Here is a 21,471-nt window from a genome sequence, read left to right as displayed (position 1 = left end):
CCCTTTTATATTTCTACCTGTAGTCCAAGGAGCTGCAGATAAAGCGTCAGTTTCAGGACACGTGCAAGATCCAGACGCGGCAGTACAAGGCGCTGCGCAACCACCTGCTGGAGACCACCCCCAAGAGCGAGCACAAGAGCATCCTCAAGAGGCTGAAGGACGAGCAGACCCGCAAGCTGGCCATCCTGGCGGAGCAGTACGACCACAGCATCAACGAGATGCTCTCCACCCAAGCCGTACGTCCAGTGTATACATGCAAGGCCTCAGGCCTACCCCTGGCTGTATAAGACATTAACCCTTCAGGGTGGTGATGTCACTTCTGTTATATATCCCCTGACAGCCCCCTCCATGGTGCGCAGCGATGTCTAGAAGTCCTTTCCTGTAGTTGTCTGGATAGCACAGCACCTACTCCTCTCTGCTATACCCAGACATAGTGAATGTGCACTGGACTAAACTGTGTTGGATGATGTACAGTACTCTAGATGTCATGGGGAAGGAGAAGGGGTTACTGGTGCATTGGGTTTGCAGGTTGCTGCTGTGTAAGTAGAAAGGTATAGCAAGGAAGGGGTTACACTATAAAGGCCAGTTCACACAGAGTAAAAGCAGCGTAAGTCTCCGCCAGTTCCGCTGCTTTTACTCTGAACTGGCCCTAAGACCAGAACTGTTGATTAAAGGGAGAGAAGGGACAAGAAAGTATATCCAGGAGGCAGCACTGTGTACGTACAGTAATGGAAGTATAAGGGAAAGCTGCCCAGAAGGTTATGGGTGATGAGTGGGAAGCATTGATTTACCTTTTGGGTCTGTGTGGACCCTGTGGGGGAGGCAGTCAGGCTCCCAGACTGTAGGTACACAACCCTTGCTGGCTACACATAGCACATGCTAAACCCCACCCCTGTGTTCTGTCCTGATCTATCTGTTACTAGAGATGGACAGTGGGTTGCTGACAGGGGAGACACCTAGTGGCCAGAAGTTGAGCTGTAATTCTTTTTGGTAAATGAGTATAGAGATATGTTAGGAATGGCCTAGTCTATCCCATAGAGGGAAGAAGCATGACGCAGCAGCGACCATTTATTCTACTACAACTCACAGCACGTCTGCAGTGTTAGGGAGGGATGGTACTGCAGTTTGGCGGGTCTGGTTCTATTTTTCACTATCTCTCTTATAACTTCAGCTCCGGCTGGATGAGACTCAGGAGTCTGAGTACCAGGAGCTGCGGATTCAGCTGCAGAAAGAGCTGGAACTACTAAACGCCTACCAGAGCAAGATCAAGATCCACACCGAGGCGCAGCACGAGCGCGAGATCAAGGAGCTGGAGCAGCGCGTGTCCATCCGCCGGGCACTGCTGGAGCAGAGGGTGAGACAGGGATGGGTGTCCTGGGTGTGTGTGTTGGGGGGGGGGGGGCATGCCTGACCCGTGGTTGGTGTTGGGGGTTGGTTGGTGGTGGGGCTGGGGCTGATTAGCCCTGTGGTTGCTGTTGAGGGACTGTTGGCCTCGTGGTATAGGAGTGGCCTGGGTGTTGGGACGGTTGGCCCAGTGGTTGGTGCTGGGGGATGGTTAGCCTTGTGGTATAGTGGTGTCCGGACTGTTGGCCCAGTGGCTGGTGTTGGGGGAATGGTTGGCCCAGTGGCTGGTGTTGGGGGAATGGTTGGCCCAGTGGTTGGTGTTGGGGGGAGTGGTTGGCCTTGTGGTATAGGAGTGTCGGGACTGTTGGCCCAGTGGTTGGTGTTGGGGAATGGTAGGCCTTGTGGTATAGGAGTGTCGGGACTGTTGGCCCAGTGGTTGGTGTTGGGGGCTTGGGTGGTTTACATATTGTGTTCCCCATCTGATGGTGTCCCTTTACACCTGCAGATAGAGGAGGAGATGCTGGCCCTGCAAAGTGAACGCTCGGAGCGGATCCGCAGCCTTCTGGAACGCCAGGCGCGGGAGATCGAAGCCTTCGACTCGGAGAGTATGCGGCTAGGATTCAGCAACATGGCGCTGACTGGAATCCCTGCAGAGGCGTTCAATCAGGGCTACCCGGCCCCTCCTCCCGGCTGGCCCTCACGCCCTGTACCTCGCAGCGGCTCACACTGGAGTCACGGCGTGCAAAATACTGGGGCACCTCAACTATGGCGCCAACCAACACTACTAGCCCCTCCCTCCTCCTCATGGGGTCTGCACCCTCCGGGCTCCTCCTCCTCCTCCGCCATGCCTTCTTCCTCCTCCTCTTCTTCCTCCTCTGCCTCACCGTCGTCATCGTCCTCCAGCGGCCGGGCCGGCCTCCTCCTCCTGCGTAACAGCCCCCAACCTCTGAGGAGAGGGGCACCGGGAGGACCCTCGGAGGCGGGGCTGAGCCGGAGCACCAGTGTCACCTCTCAGCTCTCTAATGGCTCCCATCTGTCCTACTCCTGAGCCTAGGGCCCCTCAGTAACCCCTTCCTGACTACAGGAGCCCCCCCTTACATATACCTGTGATGATGACAATATGGCGGCTCTCGCCCTCCGCTCTCAAGTCCACACTTGTCGCCCTCATAAGTTTTCTCTCCAATTCCAGATATTTTTTTTATTTTTTTTTGCTTCATTTCCGTTCCTGCGCTATCGGACTGACCCCTCCCCCTGTACATAGAACTCTGCCCCCGTTCTTATTGGTTCTTCTTTGGTTGCGCTGCCCGCGTATTTCACCCGCGTCCGTGGTAGAAGATCAATCACTGCTTGTTTTTCTAGCACTTTACTGGGTAAATGCCTCTATTATAATTATTATTATAATGATTTTTTTTTTTTTTTTTAGTCCCTTTTATTATATGTTCGGTCGCTGTATCATTTTACGATGTTGTCACTGGGTGTTCTGATGGGCGGTTGTGCGTCTGTGTGTACCGTGAGCGTGCGAGAGATCGGATGTCTGGCAATTTTTTTTTTTAATAGAAAAAAGTGTAAAAAAATTTAAAAAAGACAAGCTATTAAGGAATGTATTAAAAATAATAAAAATCCTCAATATTCCTGCGGGGCGTCTAGGGCCCCCAGGGCCGGGACTAAGTTTCTGTATATTTTTTTTTTTTTATCCATGGATTTTATTTGGGAGGTGAGAATGAAGCAGGACGGCCGCTCCCGCTGAGCTGTGGGCATTTCAGGACCTCGCAGAGACTTTACATTACATGACATATGTTGGATATTAAAGTATTAAACTGGAATGGATACTGGCGTCCGTGTCGTGTGCCGCTTCTGGGGGAGGGGTAGGAGCTGAAAAGGGCCTCTTCTGTGTAATGTGGTTGTAACAGCAGCACAGAGTATCTTTGTGCCGTTGGTCCCCCCCCCCCCCCCCCCCCCCCCCCCCCACACACACACATATATCTTATCAGACAAAAATGCTTCTTTCCTCTCCCCCTCCTTCCTATATTCTTTTGTCTGCTTCACACTGCTGTGTTTTCTGGTCTGCAGTCAGTATAGGACCCGCTGATTCCTGTAGGACTATGCGCACCTCAGCAGTTTTGTGATCCACTAACAGAAGTGTGCAGGAGACATTACTTCTTGAGAGAGTAGACAGACTGTTCACTGAGTCATCAGATTACAGCTGGCTATAGAATTTTATAGAAAGGAGAGGAGGGAACAGCAGTAGAGTGACAGCAGCTTGTAATGTTACAACTCTCCCCATGCTAAATTCAGTTCAGTACTGCTTTATATTGTCCTCCATGCTGCTCCTGAGGATGCGCTCTAGGGAATCTGAATCCACTCTTCTGTGTCTGCATTCAGTGTATAGGAGACTTAGCAGCTACTCTACATCAACAGTGTCATATCGAATTCCAGTGGTGGCACAACGGCTTACTCTGCTCAGTACTGCTTTATAATGTTCTCTAGACTACTTCCCCTGAGGATGGTCTATACAGAATTAGAATCTGCTTGTGTGCGTGTGTGTTTTGCATTTTAGACGTAGTACCTAGTCTATGCCCACTAGAGATGGAGTAACTTTTAGTGACTGTTATAGCTTACTCCAGCAGTGGCTTAAAAGCCTACACTGCTCAGAACTGCTTTATAGTGTCCTCTATTCTTCTGAGGGTGGTCTTTAGAAATCAGTATCTCTTTTTCAGTGTATGGGAGATGATATACCAGCTATATTACACACGCTTTATATGGAGCAGCAGTAGTGTGTGTAATATCTAATACTTAGTTTGCTTTATAGTTTACACTGCTCAGAACTGCTCTATAGTGTCCTCCATTCTTCTGAGGGTGGCCTATAGAAATCAGTATCTCTTCAGTATATGGAAGGTGATATAGCGGCTAGATTATACACACTACATAGGGAGCAGCAGAAGAGTGTGTATTATCTAACACTAGTGTTGGCTTTACAGTTTACACTGCTCAGTACTGCTCTATAGTGACCTTTTGAGGGTGGGCTTTGGAGATATAGGGAGTAGGATCTCCAGAGGGCAAAACTGGTGAAAAACACTAAACAAGATCTATAGTGGTCCGGAAGCTGTATGACACCGCAATGTGGTTATCAGCCCTGTATGCAGGTATCTGTGATCCTTATGTCCTACAGCAAAGCATCATGGTCACCCCCCTCTCTTCTGAATGACGTACTTCATCTGTAGTATAGACGACCCAACCATTCTTCCAATATGGCCGCTGATGGTGGGGGAAGGTAGAATTCAAGTCCTTGTACGACTTCTCCATTAAATAATTCACTACCCACATCTATAGCTGGAGCTGTGGTTATAAATTGCCGGCACATGCTCGATGACATCACCAACCACCCGAGCACCTAGCAACCACTGTTCCCATGACAACAGCAGAGCAGCAGTTGGTGCCCATTTTAAAGGTAGACAAAGCAGAGTACGGGAATAACCTCCGGTAAGGGCAGCGGGTGTCCATCCTGTATGAGCTGTGATGGCAGCTAGAGGGCGCTGTCGCACTGTATAGATTCCTCCATGCACCTGTCATGGCTGCCTCCAGATAGAAAGTCCATGTAAGGTGGGGTTTAGATCAGGGTCCAGATTAGTCACATGACCCCCCCCCCCCCCCCCCCCCCCCCCCCCACCCCTCTGTGTTTCAAGTAAACAGATATGAAGATCGTCTGGAACATAAGAACCTCGGGGGCGGGGTTAGAGACAGTGGGCGGGAGTTATTATAGAAAGCTTAGCTTTACTCTTTCTTGATCAGCAGCTCAGGGTTAGATAAACATGGCGGAGCGTCAGGGAGGCCAAGATGGAAGCAATAGATCGGAGACTGGACCAAATGCTTACCGTAACCCCGCCCCCGAGGAGCAGGGCCGCAGCTCTGCAGAGGAAATCCAACATCTGAGCCGATTTACCATGAACACGGCCCCTCCGGTCCCCACCACAGCCGAGGTACAAGGCCTGGAGCCAAGGGTCACTGAATGGCGACATGTTTGTTTATATCCCGACCTGAGTCTTCACTTCTCACTGCTGAGGGTTTGTCACAGACTCCACAATATCATGAGAGCTAAACAAGATGGCGCAGACCTCCTTCATAATGTAATCCCTGCCTCCCATTAGGACAGGTGGTAATGGTGTGTGGCTTCCCTCTCTGCCAGGCTGATGGACTACAATAACCAGGCTGGAACTGAGCACCAGCTTTAGAGCATTACTGGGGGCCCCAGGGTGTATGCAAGAGCCAGGAGCTACAGTAGACTGCAACGTAGACTCATGTAGCTGACAGTAGGTATGGAGTACGCTGAGGTCATATACATATATATATATAGCACACCTATAAAGGTGACCACGTCATCACTGGTGTCTGCAGGATCCTGAGCTTATGAATCCGACACCTGGCTGGTCCCCACTAACAGCCACATGCAGCATAGTGTCACTGTGTAATGATGTGTGGTGCAACAGTGGCATCTACTGGTCACAAAGGAGAATGCAGGTCGTTTATAGCCAGTCTCCCTATACTGACTGCTGGGCTTGTGTATATAACCAGTCTCCCTATACTGACTGCTGGGCTTGTGTATATAACCAGTCTCCCTATACTGACTGCTGGGCTTGTGTATATAGTCAGTCTCCCTATACTGACTGCTGGGCTTGTGTATATAACCAGTCTCCCTATACTGACTGCTGGGCTTGTGTATATAACCAGTCTCCCTATACTGACTGCTGGGCTTGTGTATATAACCAGTCTCCCTATACTGACTGCTGGGCTTGTGTATATAGTCAGTCTCCCTATACTGACTGCTGGGCTTGTGTATATAACCAGTCTCCCTATACTGACTGCTGGGCTTGTGTATATAACCAGTCTCCCTATACTGACTGCTGGGCTTGTGTATATAACCAGTCTCCCTATACTGACTGCTGGGCTTGTGTATATAACCAGTCTCCCTATACTGACTGCTGGGCTTGTGTATATAGTCAGTCTCCCTATACTGACTGCTGGGCTTGTGTATATAACCAGTCTCCCTATAATGACTGCTGGGCTTGTGTATATAACCAGTCTCCCTATACTGACTGCTGGGCTTGTGTATATAACCAGTCTCCCTATACTGACTGCTGGGCTTGTGTATATAGTCAGTCTCCCTATACTGACTGCTGGGCTTGTGTATATAACCAGTCTCCCTATACTGACTGCTGGGCTTGTGTATATAACCAGTCTCCCTATACTGACTGCTGGGCTTGTGTATATAACCAGTCTCCCTATACTGACTGCTGGGCTTGTGTATATACCCAGGAGCCAATCTGAACAAGCAGAGCTGCGGTGTAAGGCATAGTGTACAGCACTGTACATAGGTCTCAGACTCTTCTACTGACAGTGAGGGGTCTCTGGGAGCTCAGACAGGACCTGCAGAGGAGAGGAGGAGTATTCCGGCCTCTGTGGCCCCTGGTGTAGTACGGGCCCCTGATAACTGTCTCTGTTCTAGGTTCAAGATGCAGTCAGGAGCCATTATATAAATGAGAAGACATCACATCATAAGCAGGTACCAAAACCTCTGTCCTAGAGAGTACCGGATCAGTGTATGAGGTCACAGTACATTATAGAGAGTACCGGATCCGTGTATGAGGTCACAGTACATTATAGAGAGTACCGGATCCGTGTATGAGGTCACAGTACATTATAGAGAGTACCGGATCCGTGTATGAGGTCACAGTACATTATAGAGAGTACCGGATCCGTGTATGAGGTCACAGTACATTATAGAGAGTACCGGATCAGTGTATGAGGTCACAGTACATTATATAGAGAGAGTACTGGATCAGTGTATGGAGGTCACAGTACATTATAGAGAGTACCAGATCAGTGTATGAGGTCACAGTACATTATAGAGAGTACCGGATCAGTGTATGAGGTCACAGTACATTATATAGAGAGTACCGGATCAGTGTACGGAGGTCACAGTACATTATATAGAGAGTACCGGATCAGTGTACGGAGGTCACAGTACATTATATAGAGAGTACCGGATCAGTGTATGAGGTCACAGTACGTTATAGAGAGTACTGGATCAGTGTATGAGGTCACAGTACATTATAGAGAGTACCGGATCAGTGTATGGAGGTCACAGTACATTATATAGAGAGTACCGGATCAGTGTATGAGGTCACAGTACGTTATAGAGAGTACTGGATCAGTGTATGAGGTCACAGTACATTATATAGAGAGTACCGGATCAGTGTATGGAGGTCACAGTACATTATAGAGAGTACTGGATCAGTGTATGAGGTCACAGTACATTATATAGAGAGTACCGGATCAGTGTATGGAGGTCACAGTACATTATAGAGAGTACCGGATCAGTGTATGAGGTCACAGTACATTATAGAGAGTACCGGATCCGTGTATGAGGTCACAGTACATTATAGAGAGTACCGGATCAGTGTATGAGGTCACAGTACATTATAGAGAGTACCGGATCAGTGTATGAGGTCACAGTACATTATATAGAGAGTACCGGATCCGTGTATGAGGTCACAGTACATTATAGAGAGTACCGGATCAGTGTATGGAGGTCACAGTACATTATAGAGAGTACCGGATCCGTGTATGAGGTCACAGTACATTATAGAGAGTACCGGATCCGTGTATGAGGTCACAGTACATTATAGAGAGTACCGGATCAGTGTATGGAGGTTACAGTACATTATAGAGAGTACCGGATCAGTGTATGGAGGTCACAGTACATTATATAGAGAGTACTGGATCAGTGTATGGAGGTTACAGTACATTATAGAGAGTACCGGATCCGTGTATGAGGTCACAGTACATTATAGAGAGTACCGGATCAGTGTATGAGGTCACAGTACATTATAGAGAGTACCGGATCAGTGTATGGAGGTCACAGTACATTATATAGAGAGTACCGGATCAGTGTATGAGGTCACAGTACATTATATAGAGAGTACCGGATCAGTGTATGAGGTCACAGTACATTATAGAGAGTACCGGATCAGTGTATGAGGTCACAGTACATTATAGAGAGTACCGGATCAGTGTATGAGGTCACAGTACATTATAGAGAGTACCGGATCAGTGTATGAGGTCACAGTACATTATAGAGAGTACCGGATCCGTGTATGAGGTCACAGTACATTATAGAGAGTACCGGATCAGTGTATGAGGTCACAGTACATTATAGAGAGTACCGGATCAGTGTATGAGGTCACAGTACATTATATAGAGAGTACCGGATCAGTGTATGAGGTCACAGTACATTATATAGAGAGAGTACTGGATCAGTGTATGAGGTCACAGTACATTATAGAGAGTACCGGATCAGTGTATGAGGTCACAGTACATTATATAGAGAGTACCGGATCAGTGTATGAGGTCACAGTACATTATATAGAGAGTACCGGATCCGTGTATGAGGTCACAGTACATTATAGAGAGTACCGGATCAGTGTATGAGGTCACAGTACATTATAGAGAGTACCGGATCAGTGTATGGAGGTCACAGTACATTATATAGAGAGTACCGGATCAGTGTATGAGGTCACAGTACATTATATAGAGAGTACCGGATCAGTGTATGAGGTCACAGTACATTATAGAGAGTACCGGATCAGTGTATGAGGTCACAGTACATTATAGAGAGTACCGGATCAGTGTATGAGGTCACAGTACATTATAGAGAGTACTGGATCTCTGTTGGGGGTCACAGTATATTATAGAGAGTACTGGATCTCTGTTGGGGGTCACTGTACATTATAGAGAGTACTGGATCTCTGTTGGGGGTCACAGTATATTATAGAGAGTACTGGGTCTCTGTTTGGTGGTCTTTGTACATTATAGAGAGTACTGGATCTCTGTTCAGGAGTCTCTGTACATTATAGAGAGTACTGGATCTCTGTTGGGGGTCTCTGTACATTATAGAGAGTACTGGATCTCTGTTTGGGGGGTCACTGTAAAATATAGAGAGTAGTGGATCTCTGTTGGGGGTCACTGTACATTATAGAGAGAGTACTGGATCTCTGTTGGGGGTCTCTGTACATTATAGAAAGTACTGGATCTCTGTTGGGGGGTCTCTGTACATTATAGAGAGTACTGGATCTCTGTTGGGGGGTCTTTGTACATTATAGAGAGTACTGGATCTCTGTTGGGGGTCACTGTACATTATAGAGAGTACTGGATCTCTGTTTGGGGGGGGCACTGTACATTATAGAGAGTACTGGATCTCTTTTGGGGGTCACTTTACATTATAGAGAGTACTGGATCTTTGTTGGGGGTCACTGTACATTATAGAGAGTACTGGATCTCTGTTGGGGGGTCTCTGTACATTATAGAGAGTACTGGATATCTGTTGGGGGTCACTGTACATTATAGAGAGTACTGGATCTCTGTTTGGGGGGGTCACTGTAAATTATAGAGAGTACTGGATCTCTGTTGGGGGTCTCTGTACATTATAGAGAGTACTGGATCTCTGTTGGGGGGTCTTTGTACATTATAGAGAGTACTGGATCTCTGTTGGGGGGTCTTTGTACATTATAGAGAGTACTGGATCTCTGTTTGGGGGGGTCACTGTACATTATAGAGAGTACTGGATCTCTGTTGGGGGTCACTTTACATTATAGAGAGTACTGGATCTCTGTTGGGGGTCACTGTACATTATAGAGAGTACTGGATCTCTGTTGGGGGGGGCACTGTACATTATAGAGTACTGGATCTCTTTTGGGGGTCACTTTACATTATAGAGAGTACTGGATCTTTGTTGGGGTCACTGTACATTATAGAGAGTACTGGATCTCTGTTTAAGGGTCTTTGTACATTATAGAGAGTACTGGATCTCTGTTGGGGGTCAGTGTACATTATAGAGAGTACTGGATCTCTGTTGGGGGTCACTGTACATTATAGAGAGTACTGGATCTCTGTTGGGGGTCACTGTACATTATAGAGAGTACTGGATCTCTGTTGGGGGTCAGTGTACATTATAGAGAGTACTGGATCTCTGTTGGGGGTCACTGTACATTATAGAGAGTACTGGATCTCTGTTGGGGGTCACTGTACATTATAGAGAGTACTGGATCTCTGTTGGGGGTCACTGTACATTACTCGTATAAGTATTTGATGTACCTGTCTCTTCGCAGGTTGATACTGTACGACAGGAGGAGCACAAGGGTGGAGTGTTCTGGACACAGCGCCCCCCGTCCTCCGGCCCTGACAGAGTCTCCCCTTTACTGTCTGAGGAGAAGCAGAACATTATAAAGGTATCGGCCATGCTTGCGGCTTTGCGCTCCTTCAAGGTATTGTGTATCCAGGACACTTAATAATATTGTAATACCTCAGGCCTGATGAAGGCGTCCCTACTGCTGCCTGCCCCTCCCCCATGTGACCGCCATATTGTGTTCCCTCCCCAGCCCATCGCTCCATCTCCAGGGAAAAGAGGTGGCGGATGTCTGACCAAGAAGATCCTTCATCGGGAGCGATCGCAGGAAGGATCAGGCAGTGAGGCGGAGGGGTGACACAGTCCTGCACCTACTGATCCCCTCACAGCCCTAATAAATAGTCCTGGATGTGCTGATATGTCCTACATGATGTGTATCACTGTATGGGCTCCATAGTGCTGGTAACCAGTCTGTATGGATTCCTTCAAGGGGAACATCCTCAAGACCACATCCTGTCCCTTTAAATCAGGTCTATATTTGTCTCTCTATATATGTGTTACTCAGTGAAGTATAAGCCATAGTAATGACTATAAGAGAAGATGGAGCCGCCATAACCCGGAGGGAAGAGCCCAGCTGTAGTCACAGCCCGTCCTGCTGCGCATGCGTGTAATACAGCGTTTCCTCCAGCAGGTGACGCTGCAGCTTCTCACAGGTCAGTCTATCACAGCGGCCATTCCCTAACCAGATCTAGGAGACGCTCTTCCCTGCCTCCTGCTCTCTATCATGTTTCGGAAGACGCTCTATCCAGTTAGCGCGCTATCGCTGATCCTGCAGCGGACGCTCTATCATCCTGCGCCGGTTGCCAGGTGCCAGAGTCCGGCCGGTGACGTCACGGAACAAGATGTCTGAGGAGAACATATTCCTGTTTGTGCCCAACCTGATCGGTAAGAGGCGATGGGGGCGGGGACTACCGACTGTGACCGCGTGCGGGGGGCCCGGGGATCAGAGAGATCAGAGGATCGGGCGGTGACGTCAGAGCTGCAGAACAGTGAGTGCAGCTCTGGAGTATAATACAGGATGGAACTCAGGATCAGTAATGTAATGTATATACACAGAGACCCCACCAGCAGAATAGTGAGTGCAGCTCTGGGGTATAATACAGCATGTAACTCAGGATCAGTAATGTAATGTATGTACACAGTGACCTCACCAGCAGAATAGTGAGTGCAGCTCTGAAGTATAATACAGGATGGAACTCAGCATCAGTAATGTAATGTATGTACACAGTGACCTCACCAGCAGAATAGTGAGTGCAGCTCTGGAGTATAATACAGGATGTAACTCAGGATCAGTAATGTAATGTATGTACACAGTGACCCCACCAGCAGAATAGTGATTACAGCTCTGGAGTATAATACAGGATGTAACTCAGGATCAGTTATGTAATGTATGTACACAGTGACCCCACCAGCAGAACAGTGAGTGCAGCTCTGGAGTATAATACAGGATGGAACTCAGGATCAGTAATGTAATGTATATACACAGTGACCCGACCAGCAGAATGGTGAGTGCAGCTCTGGAGTATAATTCAGGATGTAACTCAGGATCAGTAATGTATGTACACAGTGACCCCACCAGCAGAATAGTGAGTGCAGCTCTGGGGTATAATACAGGATGTAACTCAGGATCAGTAATGTAATGTATGTACACAGTGACCCGACCAGCAGAATAGTGAGTGCAGCTCTGGAGTATAATACAGGATGTAACTCAGGATCAGTAATGTATATACACAGTGACCTCACCAGCAGAATAGTGAGAGCAGCTCTGGGGTATAATACAGGGTCAGTAATGTAATGTATGTACACAGTGACCCCACCAGCAGAATAGTGATTACAGCTCTGGAGTATAATACAGCATCAGTAATGTAATGTGTGTACACAGTGACCCAACCAGCAGAATAGTGAGTGCAGCTCTGGAGTATAATACAGCATGTAACTCAGGATCAGTAATGTATATACACAGTGACCTCACCAGAAGAATAGTGAGTGCAGCTCTGGAGTATAATACAGGATCAGTTATGTAATGTATGCACACAGAGACCCAACCAGCAGAATAGTGAGTGCAGCTCTGGAGTATAATACAGCATGTAACTCAGGATCAGTAATGTAATGTATATACACAGAGACCCAACCAGCAGAATAGTGAGTGCAGCTCTGGAGTATAATACAGGATGGAACTAAGGATCAGTAATGTAATGTATGTACACAGTGACCCCACCAGCAGAATAGTGAGTGCAGCTCTGGAGTATAATACAGGATGTAACTCAGGATCAGTAATGTAATGTATGTACACAGTGACCTCACCAGCAGAATAGTGAGTGCAGCTCTAAAGTATAATACAGGATCAGTAATGTAATGTGTGTACACAGTGACCCAACCGGCAGAATAGTGAGTGCAGCTCTGGAGTATAATACAGCATGTAACTCAGGATCAGTAATGTAATGTACACAGTGACCCCACCAGCAGAATAGTGAGTGCAGCTCTGAAGTATAATACAGGATTAGTAATGTAATGTATGTAGACAGCAGAATAGTGAGTGCAGCTCTGGAGTATATAATTGTGGTGTCTTCTCTGCAGGTTATGCCCGGATCCTCTTTGCCTTTGTGTCTTTCTATTTCATGCCCTCCTCCCCCGGTCTGGCCTCCTCCTTCTATCTGCTCAGCGGTCTCCTGGACGCCTTTGATGGACACGCGGCTCGTGCTCTTAACCAGGGTGAGGCCATGGCGGCTGATGCCGGGCTCCGGCCATGGCGGCTGATGCCGGGCTCCGGCCATGGCGGCTGATGCCGGGCCCCGGCGCGGATCATACACAAGAGCACAAATCTGACATGTTGCTTTTCTCCAGGCACCAAGTTTGGCGCCATGCTGGACATGCTGACTGACCGCTGCGCCACCATGTGCCTCCTGGTGAACCTGTCGCTTCTCTACCCGTCATGCACCCTGCTGTTCCAGCTGAGTATGAGCCTGGACATCGCCAGCCACTGGCTGCACCTCCACAGGTATCTATCTGTTGTATGGCGGGGGGCGCAGGATATGGACGGTTGTAGTTTTGGGGGTGGTCATAGGGGGGCGCTCTAGCACTGAGCAGTGGTGGGAAGAGAATTGATGGCTTCCCCTGGTTACAGATCTTTCTCATTCCCACCAGCTCCATCCTGAAGGGCAGCGACAGCCACAAGACCATCGACCTGTCGGGTAACCCTGTGCTGCGGCTGTACTACACCTCCCGGGTATGTGTATAGTGTATTGTATGATGCCGGAGGATGGGGGGGGTCACGTCTGCTCCTGAGCTAACACCCCATTTCTATTGCAGCCGGTCCTGTTCTTCATGTGTGCCGGCAATGAGCTCTTCTACTGCATGTTATACCTGCTGCACTTCACCGAGGGACCAGCAGGTAGGCGCTGTGCCCCCTCAGTATCTAAGTGTGGAGCTATAGATGGCTGGTGGTCTGTACTGATGTCTCCTCCCTGTGGGGGGCGCTGTGTGTGGAGCTATAGATGGCTGGTGGTCTGTACTGATGTCTTCTCCCTGTGGGGGGCGCTGTGTGTGGTTATAGATGGCTGGTGGTCTGTACTGATGTCTTCTCCCTGTGGGGGGCGCTGTGTGTGGAGCTATAGATGGCTGGTGGTCTGCACTGACGTCTTCTCCCTGTGGGGGGCGCTGTGTGTGGAGTTATAGATGGCTGGTGGTCTGTACTGATGTCTTCTCCCTGTGGGGGGCGCTGTGTGTGGAGTTATAGATGGCTGGTGGTCTGTACTGATGTCTTCTCCCTGTGGGGGGCGCTGTGTGTGGAGCTATAGATGGCTGGTGGTCTGTACTGATGTCTTCTCCCTGTGGGGGCGCTGTGTGTGGAGTTATAGATGGCTGGTGGTCTGTACTGATGTCTTCTCCCTGTGGGGGGCGCTGTGTGTGGAGCTATAGATGGCTGGTGGTCTGTACTGACGTCTTCTCCCTGTGGGGGGCGCTGTGTGTGGAGCTATAGATGGCTGGTGGTCTGTACTGATGTCTTCTCCCTGTGGGGGGTGCTGAGTGTGGAGCTATAGATGGCTGGTCGTCTGTACTGACGTCTTTTCCCTGTGGGGGGCGCTGTGTGTGGAGTTATAGATGGCTGGTGGTCTGTACTGACGTCTTTTCCCTGTGGGGGGCGCTGTGTGTGGAGTTATAGATGGCTGGTGGTCTGTACTGACGTCTTTTCCCTGTGGGGGGCGCTGTGTGTGGAGCTATAGATGGCTGGTCGTCTGTACTGACGTCTTTTCCCTGTGGGGGGCGCTGTGTGTGGAGTTATAGATGGCTGGTGGTCTGTACTGATGTCTTCTCCCTGTGGGGGGCGCTGTGTGTGGAGTTATAGATGGCTGGTGGTCTGTACTGATGTCTTCTCCCTGTGGGGGGCGCTGTGTGTGGAGTTATAGATGGCTGGTGGTCTGTACTGATGTCTCCTCCCTGTGGGGGGCGCTGTGTGTGGAGCTATAGATGGCTGGTGGTCTATACTGATGTCTTCTCCCTGTGGGGGGCGCTATGTGTGGAGCTATAGATGGCTGGTGGTCTATACTGATGTCTTCTCCCTGTGGGGGGCGCTGTGTGTGGAGCTATAGATGGCTGGTGGTCTGTACTGATGTCTCCTCCCCCCACAGTCACGTTGGGACCCCTGGGGGCTGTCGGCCTCTTCCGCCTCCTCGTCTGGCTCTGCTGTCCGGTCTCTTTAGTGAAGTCTCTGATCAGCCTGCTGCACCTGGTAACTGCCTCCTGCAACATGGCCGCCCTGGACACGGCCGAGCGGGCCAAGAAGAGAAAGGATTGAGTGACGGAAGCTTCTAGACCGTGATATTTATTATGTCTTCTATATACTGTAACCCAGAACCCCCGACATTCCCAGACTCCTCCCCCAAAGCCTCTGCCGCGGTGCGTCTGGTGGATATGTCGCTGCCTGGTGGTGGCGCCAGGTATTACTATCTGCCCCTCCATAGTGGTTATGGGGGCGCTGTTTACGGTTCTTGGTGACCCCTCCTTCTCACCCTCCAGTGTTTCATCCTTTTTACTGTAATTTTTTGTAATTTTTTTTTTTGTTGTTAAGATTTCCGTCCAATCAGGTCACATTTAATTGTTTTTATTCTTTTTAATGTTGGATTTGCTCGTCCTCCGTCTCATCCTATGGACCATTCAGTGTAACGTCCCCCTCACAGTTGCCGTATACCTGCTCCCATCATGCACCCTGCAGTATACGGCATTTGGGGCAGTGATGTTTTGTGGTTTCCCCTTGTAGGGAGGTGGGGGGGCCCGGGCAGCCGGTCTGCCGCATGTATTGTGCTACTGCCTCATCTGCTAGTTATATTAGCTTTATAACGGGGGCTCTGCCACTATGGGGGGGGGGGTGAACCCCTCTCATATACTGTTATATGCCTATAAGGACAAAGGGAAGTAATGGAGGAGAGAATGTGGGGATGGGGGCGTGGCTGTGGGGATGGGGGCGTGGCTGTGGGGGATCAGGAAATGACTGTAGGGATCAGGCACAGAAGACACTCAGGGATAAGCACAAATTACAGCTTCACTTCTAGACGTTATTTTATAGGTTAAAGACTGATTCGAGATGAACAAATCTACGGTAAGATTTATCAACTCCGGTGAATCGGCCGTTGATTAGTATCGGCCGTTGATTAGTATCGGCCGTTGATTAGTATCGGCCGTTGATTAGTATCGGCCGTTGATTAGTATCGGCCGTTGATTAGTATCGGCTGTTAATTAGTATCGGCTGTTAATTAGTTTAGCCTTGTTAGTGCCATTCATCTTAGTGTTCCTCTTACCTGAATAGTCCGCTCCGATATTCTGAGCCGTCTTCCGGACTCTCCCGGGGATCGGGACACTCGGTAAGGGAACCTGAACAAGATTGAACTAATCGGTGGCCGATTCATTGGAGTTGATGGGATCTTCACTCTTGTCACCGCCGATCTTGGGTTCCGTCTTGTTTCCTAGTTCCTTCCAGCGCTGCAGTCACAATACTGTGCAATAAAAAGTAAGTGAACCCTGTGCAGTGATTTCAGTTTCTCCATTACCAATAATCCGCTGGTTGTCACTGTTCTAGACAAACAGAATGTATCTAAGCTAATACCAGTTGTACTGGTTATGTCTGGACTCAATGTCTGAACCCCAACAACAGGGTAAAATATAACATGCAGCCTACGGATATGGCATTGTTACCTATCTGCACCAGTTCTAAAACCACCACAGTCCATTTGTTTTGGGGTCTTAGTTCGGTACCTCCTCAGTACTACACTTCCCAGAATGCATTGCATCAGCCTTTCCTCCCACCCTACCTACTCCCCTCCTGCTCGTTCCTTGCCCAAAGCTGTTGCAGAACATCTCATTTCCTTGCAGACTATTGCATCAGTGGGGTTGCAGCACCTGCTGCATTATACATCACAAGGCAGCATGCTGTAATCGCAGCTCTGGGAGATGGTGATGTAGGCTGGAGGGACTGGTCAGTGATAACATTACTCATGGGTGGGCGGGGCTAGAGACAAGATCCGGCCACGCCTCCTGTGACATTAGAGGATGATGTATTGTTTACAAAGAGAGGGAGGAGTCGGGGAGCTGGAGACAATACACATTGTGTAGTTTTTCTATCCCCTGAATCACACAAAACCTGAAGCAGCAGAAGGAGAGGGAGATGGTCCCCAAACTGACCCCAAACAAGCAGAATACTGACTGCAGCTCTGGATGTGATTGGAGTATAGGACGTGCTGGTAAAAGGAGTAAATGATGTATGACGTTCCTCGGGACCCTGTGTAGGCTTATACTGTGAGGTAATGATTAGAAGTGGAAAGACCCCCGAACTAATGACAAATCCTCTACATCCAGCACTGCCTGGTGTCACCGTTCCTGCTCCGTTTTCTGTATACAGGACCACTGCTGGGGGGTCGATGACTGTGAGGTTTTAGTGTTCTTTTATTGGACCAGATATACTTGAAGCAGTCACAGCGAGTGATGGATCTGTATACGTGCAGGTATGGTGAGTGACGGATCTGTATACGTGCAGGTATGGTGAGTGACGGATATGTACACGTGCAGGTATGGTGAGTGATGGATCTGTATACGTGCAGGTATGGTGAGTGACGGATCTGTATACGTGCAGGTATGGTGAGTGACGGATATGTACACGTGCAGGTATGGTGAGTGATGGATCTGTATACGTGCAGGTATGGTGAGTGACGGATCTGTATACATGCAGGTATGGTGAGTGACGGATCTGTATACGTGCAGGTATGGTGAGTGACGGATCTGTATACGTGCAGGTATGGTGAGTGACGGATCTGTATACATGCAGGTATGGTGAGTGACAGATCTGTACACGTGCAGGTATGGTGAGTGACTGATCTGTACACATGCAGGTATGGTGAGTGACGGATATGTACACGTGCAGGTATGGTGAGTGACGGATCTGTATACGTGCAGGTATGGTGAGTGACGGATCTGTACACGTGCAGGTATGGTGAGTGACGGATATGTACACGTGCAGGTATGGTGAGTGACGGATCTGTACACGTGCAGGTATGGTGAGTGACGGATATGTACACGTGCAGGTATGGCCAGGGACTGATCTGTACACATGCAGGTATGGAGAGTGACAGATATGTACACGTGCAGGTATGGCCAGGGACTGATCTGTACACATGCAGGTATGGTGAGTGACGGATCTGTATACATGCAGGTATGGTGAGTGACGTATCTGTACACATGCAGGTATGGTGAGTGACGTATCTGTACACATGCAGGTATGGAGAGTGACGGATCTGTATACATGCAGGTATGGTGAGTGACGGATCTGTACACGTGCAGGTGCCGCGAGGGACGGATCTGTACACGTGCAGGTATGGTGAGTGACAGATCTGTACGTGCAGACATAATGGCCTTTTGCCTCTGTTATAACCCATATCCTGTTGTCTGTAGTAGCAGAGCATTGCACCCCTCTCCCTGCACAGTCTCTGTATCATTCCTCCTGTAGCCGGTCACTGTCTCTTATAATAAAGGATTGTGATTATTACCCGTGTGTACTGTGCTCTGTCAGGAATAGTGGAGCCATTATACATAGCACCGATCAGATCCCAGATCGTGTGTGAGTCCAGACTGATCCAGCCGGGAGTGACCACAGATCCAGTCTCCCATCCTGGTGTGGCTGTAGGGGGCGCTGCACTTATCCTGTACTGTTTACCAGTCAAATAAAAACTTTGGAAGGAAGAAATGTAAATCTGGACAAGATTGTGAGCTGGAGGAAGAGCGAGGAACTGCCGGAGACCCACTATACAGGTTAGTCCGGAAGTACAGGGACACCTGAAAGAATTTGGAATGGTGTCCTATTTGTCGTCATTCTGTAGGGGATGATGCCTAAGGGTGTCCAAATGTCAAAGCCGCCATCTTGGAACCACAGTGATATATTGAAATGGGAAGTTGTGCATATGACGTGTCTGATAAAGAACCCGATGGGGAATCCAAATCTGTGATGTCACGAATCTCTTATTCCTGTCAAAGTTATTTAATGACGTGGAACGATGATGATCCCCTATTGGATTTGCTGGATGAGATCTCCATTTCTCCTCTTCTCTCATGGACTATTCGCTAAGAGCAGAAATGTGTGTCCTCGGATCCATTGTATGTGCCGCACTGGATTTCATTAGCCTAAACCCAGGGTTTAACAACATCACCCACAGTTAGGAGACCAAAGGGTTGAGATCCAGTGAGCGCAGGGGCCACAATGCCCAATCCACTTCTCTGGAAGCTTCTGTCACTCATGGACGTCACGTTTATAATGCAGAGGGGGAAGCTAGCCAATGCAGACGTGTCAGACTGGGATCAAAGGTACAAGGTTAATGGGGGTCGCACACATTAACGGAGGAAATCTCCACTGATCCGCCAGCCTGCCCTCATGACGGCTACACTTCAAGGGTTCATGCATATCAAGCAGGTTTCCTATGTGCATGAGACATATATCTGGGAGGTAATTTGATGAGGAGTCTGACGCACCTATATTAGTTTGGCTTTTAATGGCCGTATTCTGGCAAGTGCGCTCATTGACAAAGGACATAAAGTAATTCCCCCAGATTGCTGCAAAACTCGTCCTGCTGTCCTGTTTTAGGAAGATGTAATGATTACAGTATGTCTGATCATACACTGGATCTGGCCAGGGAGGGAAAGGGAGGACATGATGGAAACCTTTATATGTTACAGGAGGAAGAAGGGAAAGGGAAGACATGATGGAAACCTTTATATATGTTACAGGAGGAAGAAGGGAAAGGGAAGACATGATGGAAACCTTTATATATGTTACAGGAGGAAGAAGGGAAAGGGGGGGGCCTGATGGAAACCTTTATATATGTTACAGGAGGAAGAAGGGAAAGGGAGGACATGATGGAAACCTTTATATATGTTACAGGAGGAAGAAGGGAAAGGGAGGACACGATGGAAACCTTTATATATGTTACAGGAGGAAGAAGAGAAAGGGAAGACATGATGGAAACCTTTATATATGTTACAGGAGGAAGAAGGGAAAGGGGGGGGCCTGATGGAAACCTTTATATATGTTACAGGAGGAAGAAGGGAAAGGGAGGACATGATGGAAACCTTTATATATGTTATAGGAGGAAGAGGGGAAAGGGGGGACATGATGGAAACCTTTATATATGTTACAGGAGGAAGAAGGGAAAGGGAAGACATGATGGAAACCTTTATATATGTTACAGGAGGAAGAAGGGAAAGTGGGGACATGATGGAAACCTTTATATATGTTACAGGAGGAAGAAGGGAAAGGGAGGACATGATGGAAACCTTTATATATGTTACAGGAGGAAGAAGGGAAAGGGAAGACATGATGGAAACCTTTATATATGTTACAGGAGGAAGAAGGGAAAGTGGGGACATGATGGAAACCTTTATATATGTTACAAGAGGAAGAAAGGAAAGGAGGACATGATGGAAACCTTTATATATGTTACAGGAGGAAGAAGGGAAAGGAGGGACATGATAGAAACCTTTATATATGTTACAGGAGGAAGAAGGGAAAGGGAGGACATGATGGAAACCTTTATATATGTTACAGGAGGAAGAAGGGAAAGGGAGGACATGATGGAAACCTTTATATATGTTACAGGAGGAAGAAGGGAAAGGGAGGACATGATGGAAACCTTTATATATGTTACAGGAGGAAGAAGGGAAAGGGAGGACATGATGGAAACCTTTATATATGTTACAGGAGGGATGAAGGGAAAGGGAGGACATGATGGAAACCTTTATATATGTTACAGGAGGAAGAAGGGAAAGGGAGGACATGATGGAAACCTTTATATATGTTACAGGAGGAAGAAGGGAAAGGAGGACAAGATGGAAACCTTTATATATGTTACAGGAGGAAGAAGGGAAAGGAGGGACATGATAGAAACCTTTATATATGTTACAGGAGGAAGAAGGGAAAGGAGGGACATGATAGAAACCTTTATATATGTTACAGGAGGAAGAAGGGAAAGGGAAGACATGATGGAAACCTTTATATATGTTACAGGAGGAAGAAGGGAAAGGAGGACATGATGGAAACCTTTATATATGTTACAGGAGGAAGAAGGGAAAGGGGGGACATGATGGAAACCTTTATATATGTTACAGGAGGAAGAAGGGAAAGGAGGACATGATGGAAACCTTTATATATGTTACAGGAGGAAGAAGGGAAAGGAGGACATGATGGACCTATATTATATATATATAAATAATCCTAAGATAATAAGAAGGGAAATACTAAAAGGGCATGGAGCAGGGGGGCTTTATCTGGCATCAATCTCCCATGTTTCTATGGTAACCCTGTCCTGTCCGTCACTTACACGTGACAATTCCCTCTGATGGGGGCTGCAATGTAT

General features: G+C 48.2%; 2 protein-coding genes across 11 annotated transcripts in view; both read left to right on the top strand.

Annotated features, from left to right (window-relative positions):
* TAOK2 (TAO kinase 2) overlaps positions 1-3,166 on the top strand; it is a 33,811-nt gene extending 30,645 nt beyond the window's left edge. The window contains exons 18-20 of the mRNA XM_069984565.1: positions 24-236; positions 1,172-1,354; positions 1,850-3,166. Coding sequence (XP_069840666.1) covers positions 24-236; positions 1,172-1,354; positions 1,850-2,392 — 939 coding nt within the window. The 3' untranslated portion in view covers positions 2,393-3,166. The remainder of the gene's footprint in view (positions 1-23; positions 237-1,171; positions 1,355-1,849) is intronic.
* Positions 3,167-11,331: 8,165 nt separating this feature from the next.
* On the top strand, positions 11,332-18,614 carry CDIPT (CDP-diacylglycerol--inositol 3-phosphatidyltransferase). Of its 10 annotated transcripts, none has more exons than XR_011364628.1 (7): positions 11,332-11,467; positions 13,160-13,294; positions 13,427-13,580; positions 13,727-13,808; positions 13,892-13,973; positions 15,211-17,705; positions 17,738-18,614. XR_011364628.1 is itself a non-coding variant. In XM_069984562.1 (6 exons), exons 1-6 carry the CDS (start codon positions 11,425-11,427, stop codon positions 15,375-15,377), a joined length of 663 nt encoding a protein of 220 aa, XP_069840663.1. In that variant the 5' UTR covers positions 11,332-11,424; the 3' UTR covers positions 15,378-18,614. The 10 variants fall into 10 exon arrangements, 2 of the variants coding, with proteins under 2 accessions (XP_069840663.1, XP_069840664.1); XR_011364635.1 differs by having other exon boundaries at positions 15,211-17,897; positions 17,994-18,614; XR_011364634.1 differs by having other exon boundaries at positions 15,211-17,897; positions 17,962-18,614.
* Positions 18,615-21,471: the final 2,857 nt, after the last annotated feature.

This window comes from Dendropsophus ebraccatus, chromosome 9 (genome assembly GCF_027789765.1).
Source record: "Dendropsophus ebraccatus isolate aDenEbr1 chromosome 9, aDenEbr1.pat, whole genome shotgun sequence".
Taxonomy (NCBI): Eukaryota; Metazoa; Chordata; class Amphibia; order Anura; family Hylidae; genus Dendropsophus; species Dendropsophus ebraccatus.
Note: the sequence above shows the minus strand (reverse complement) of the source record. Positions and strands in the feature narration are given on the sequence as shown.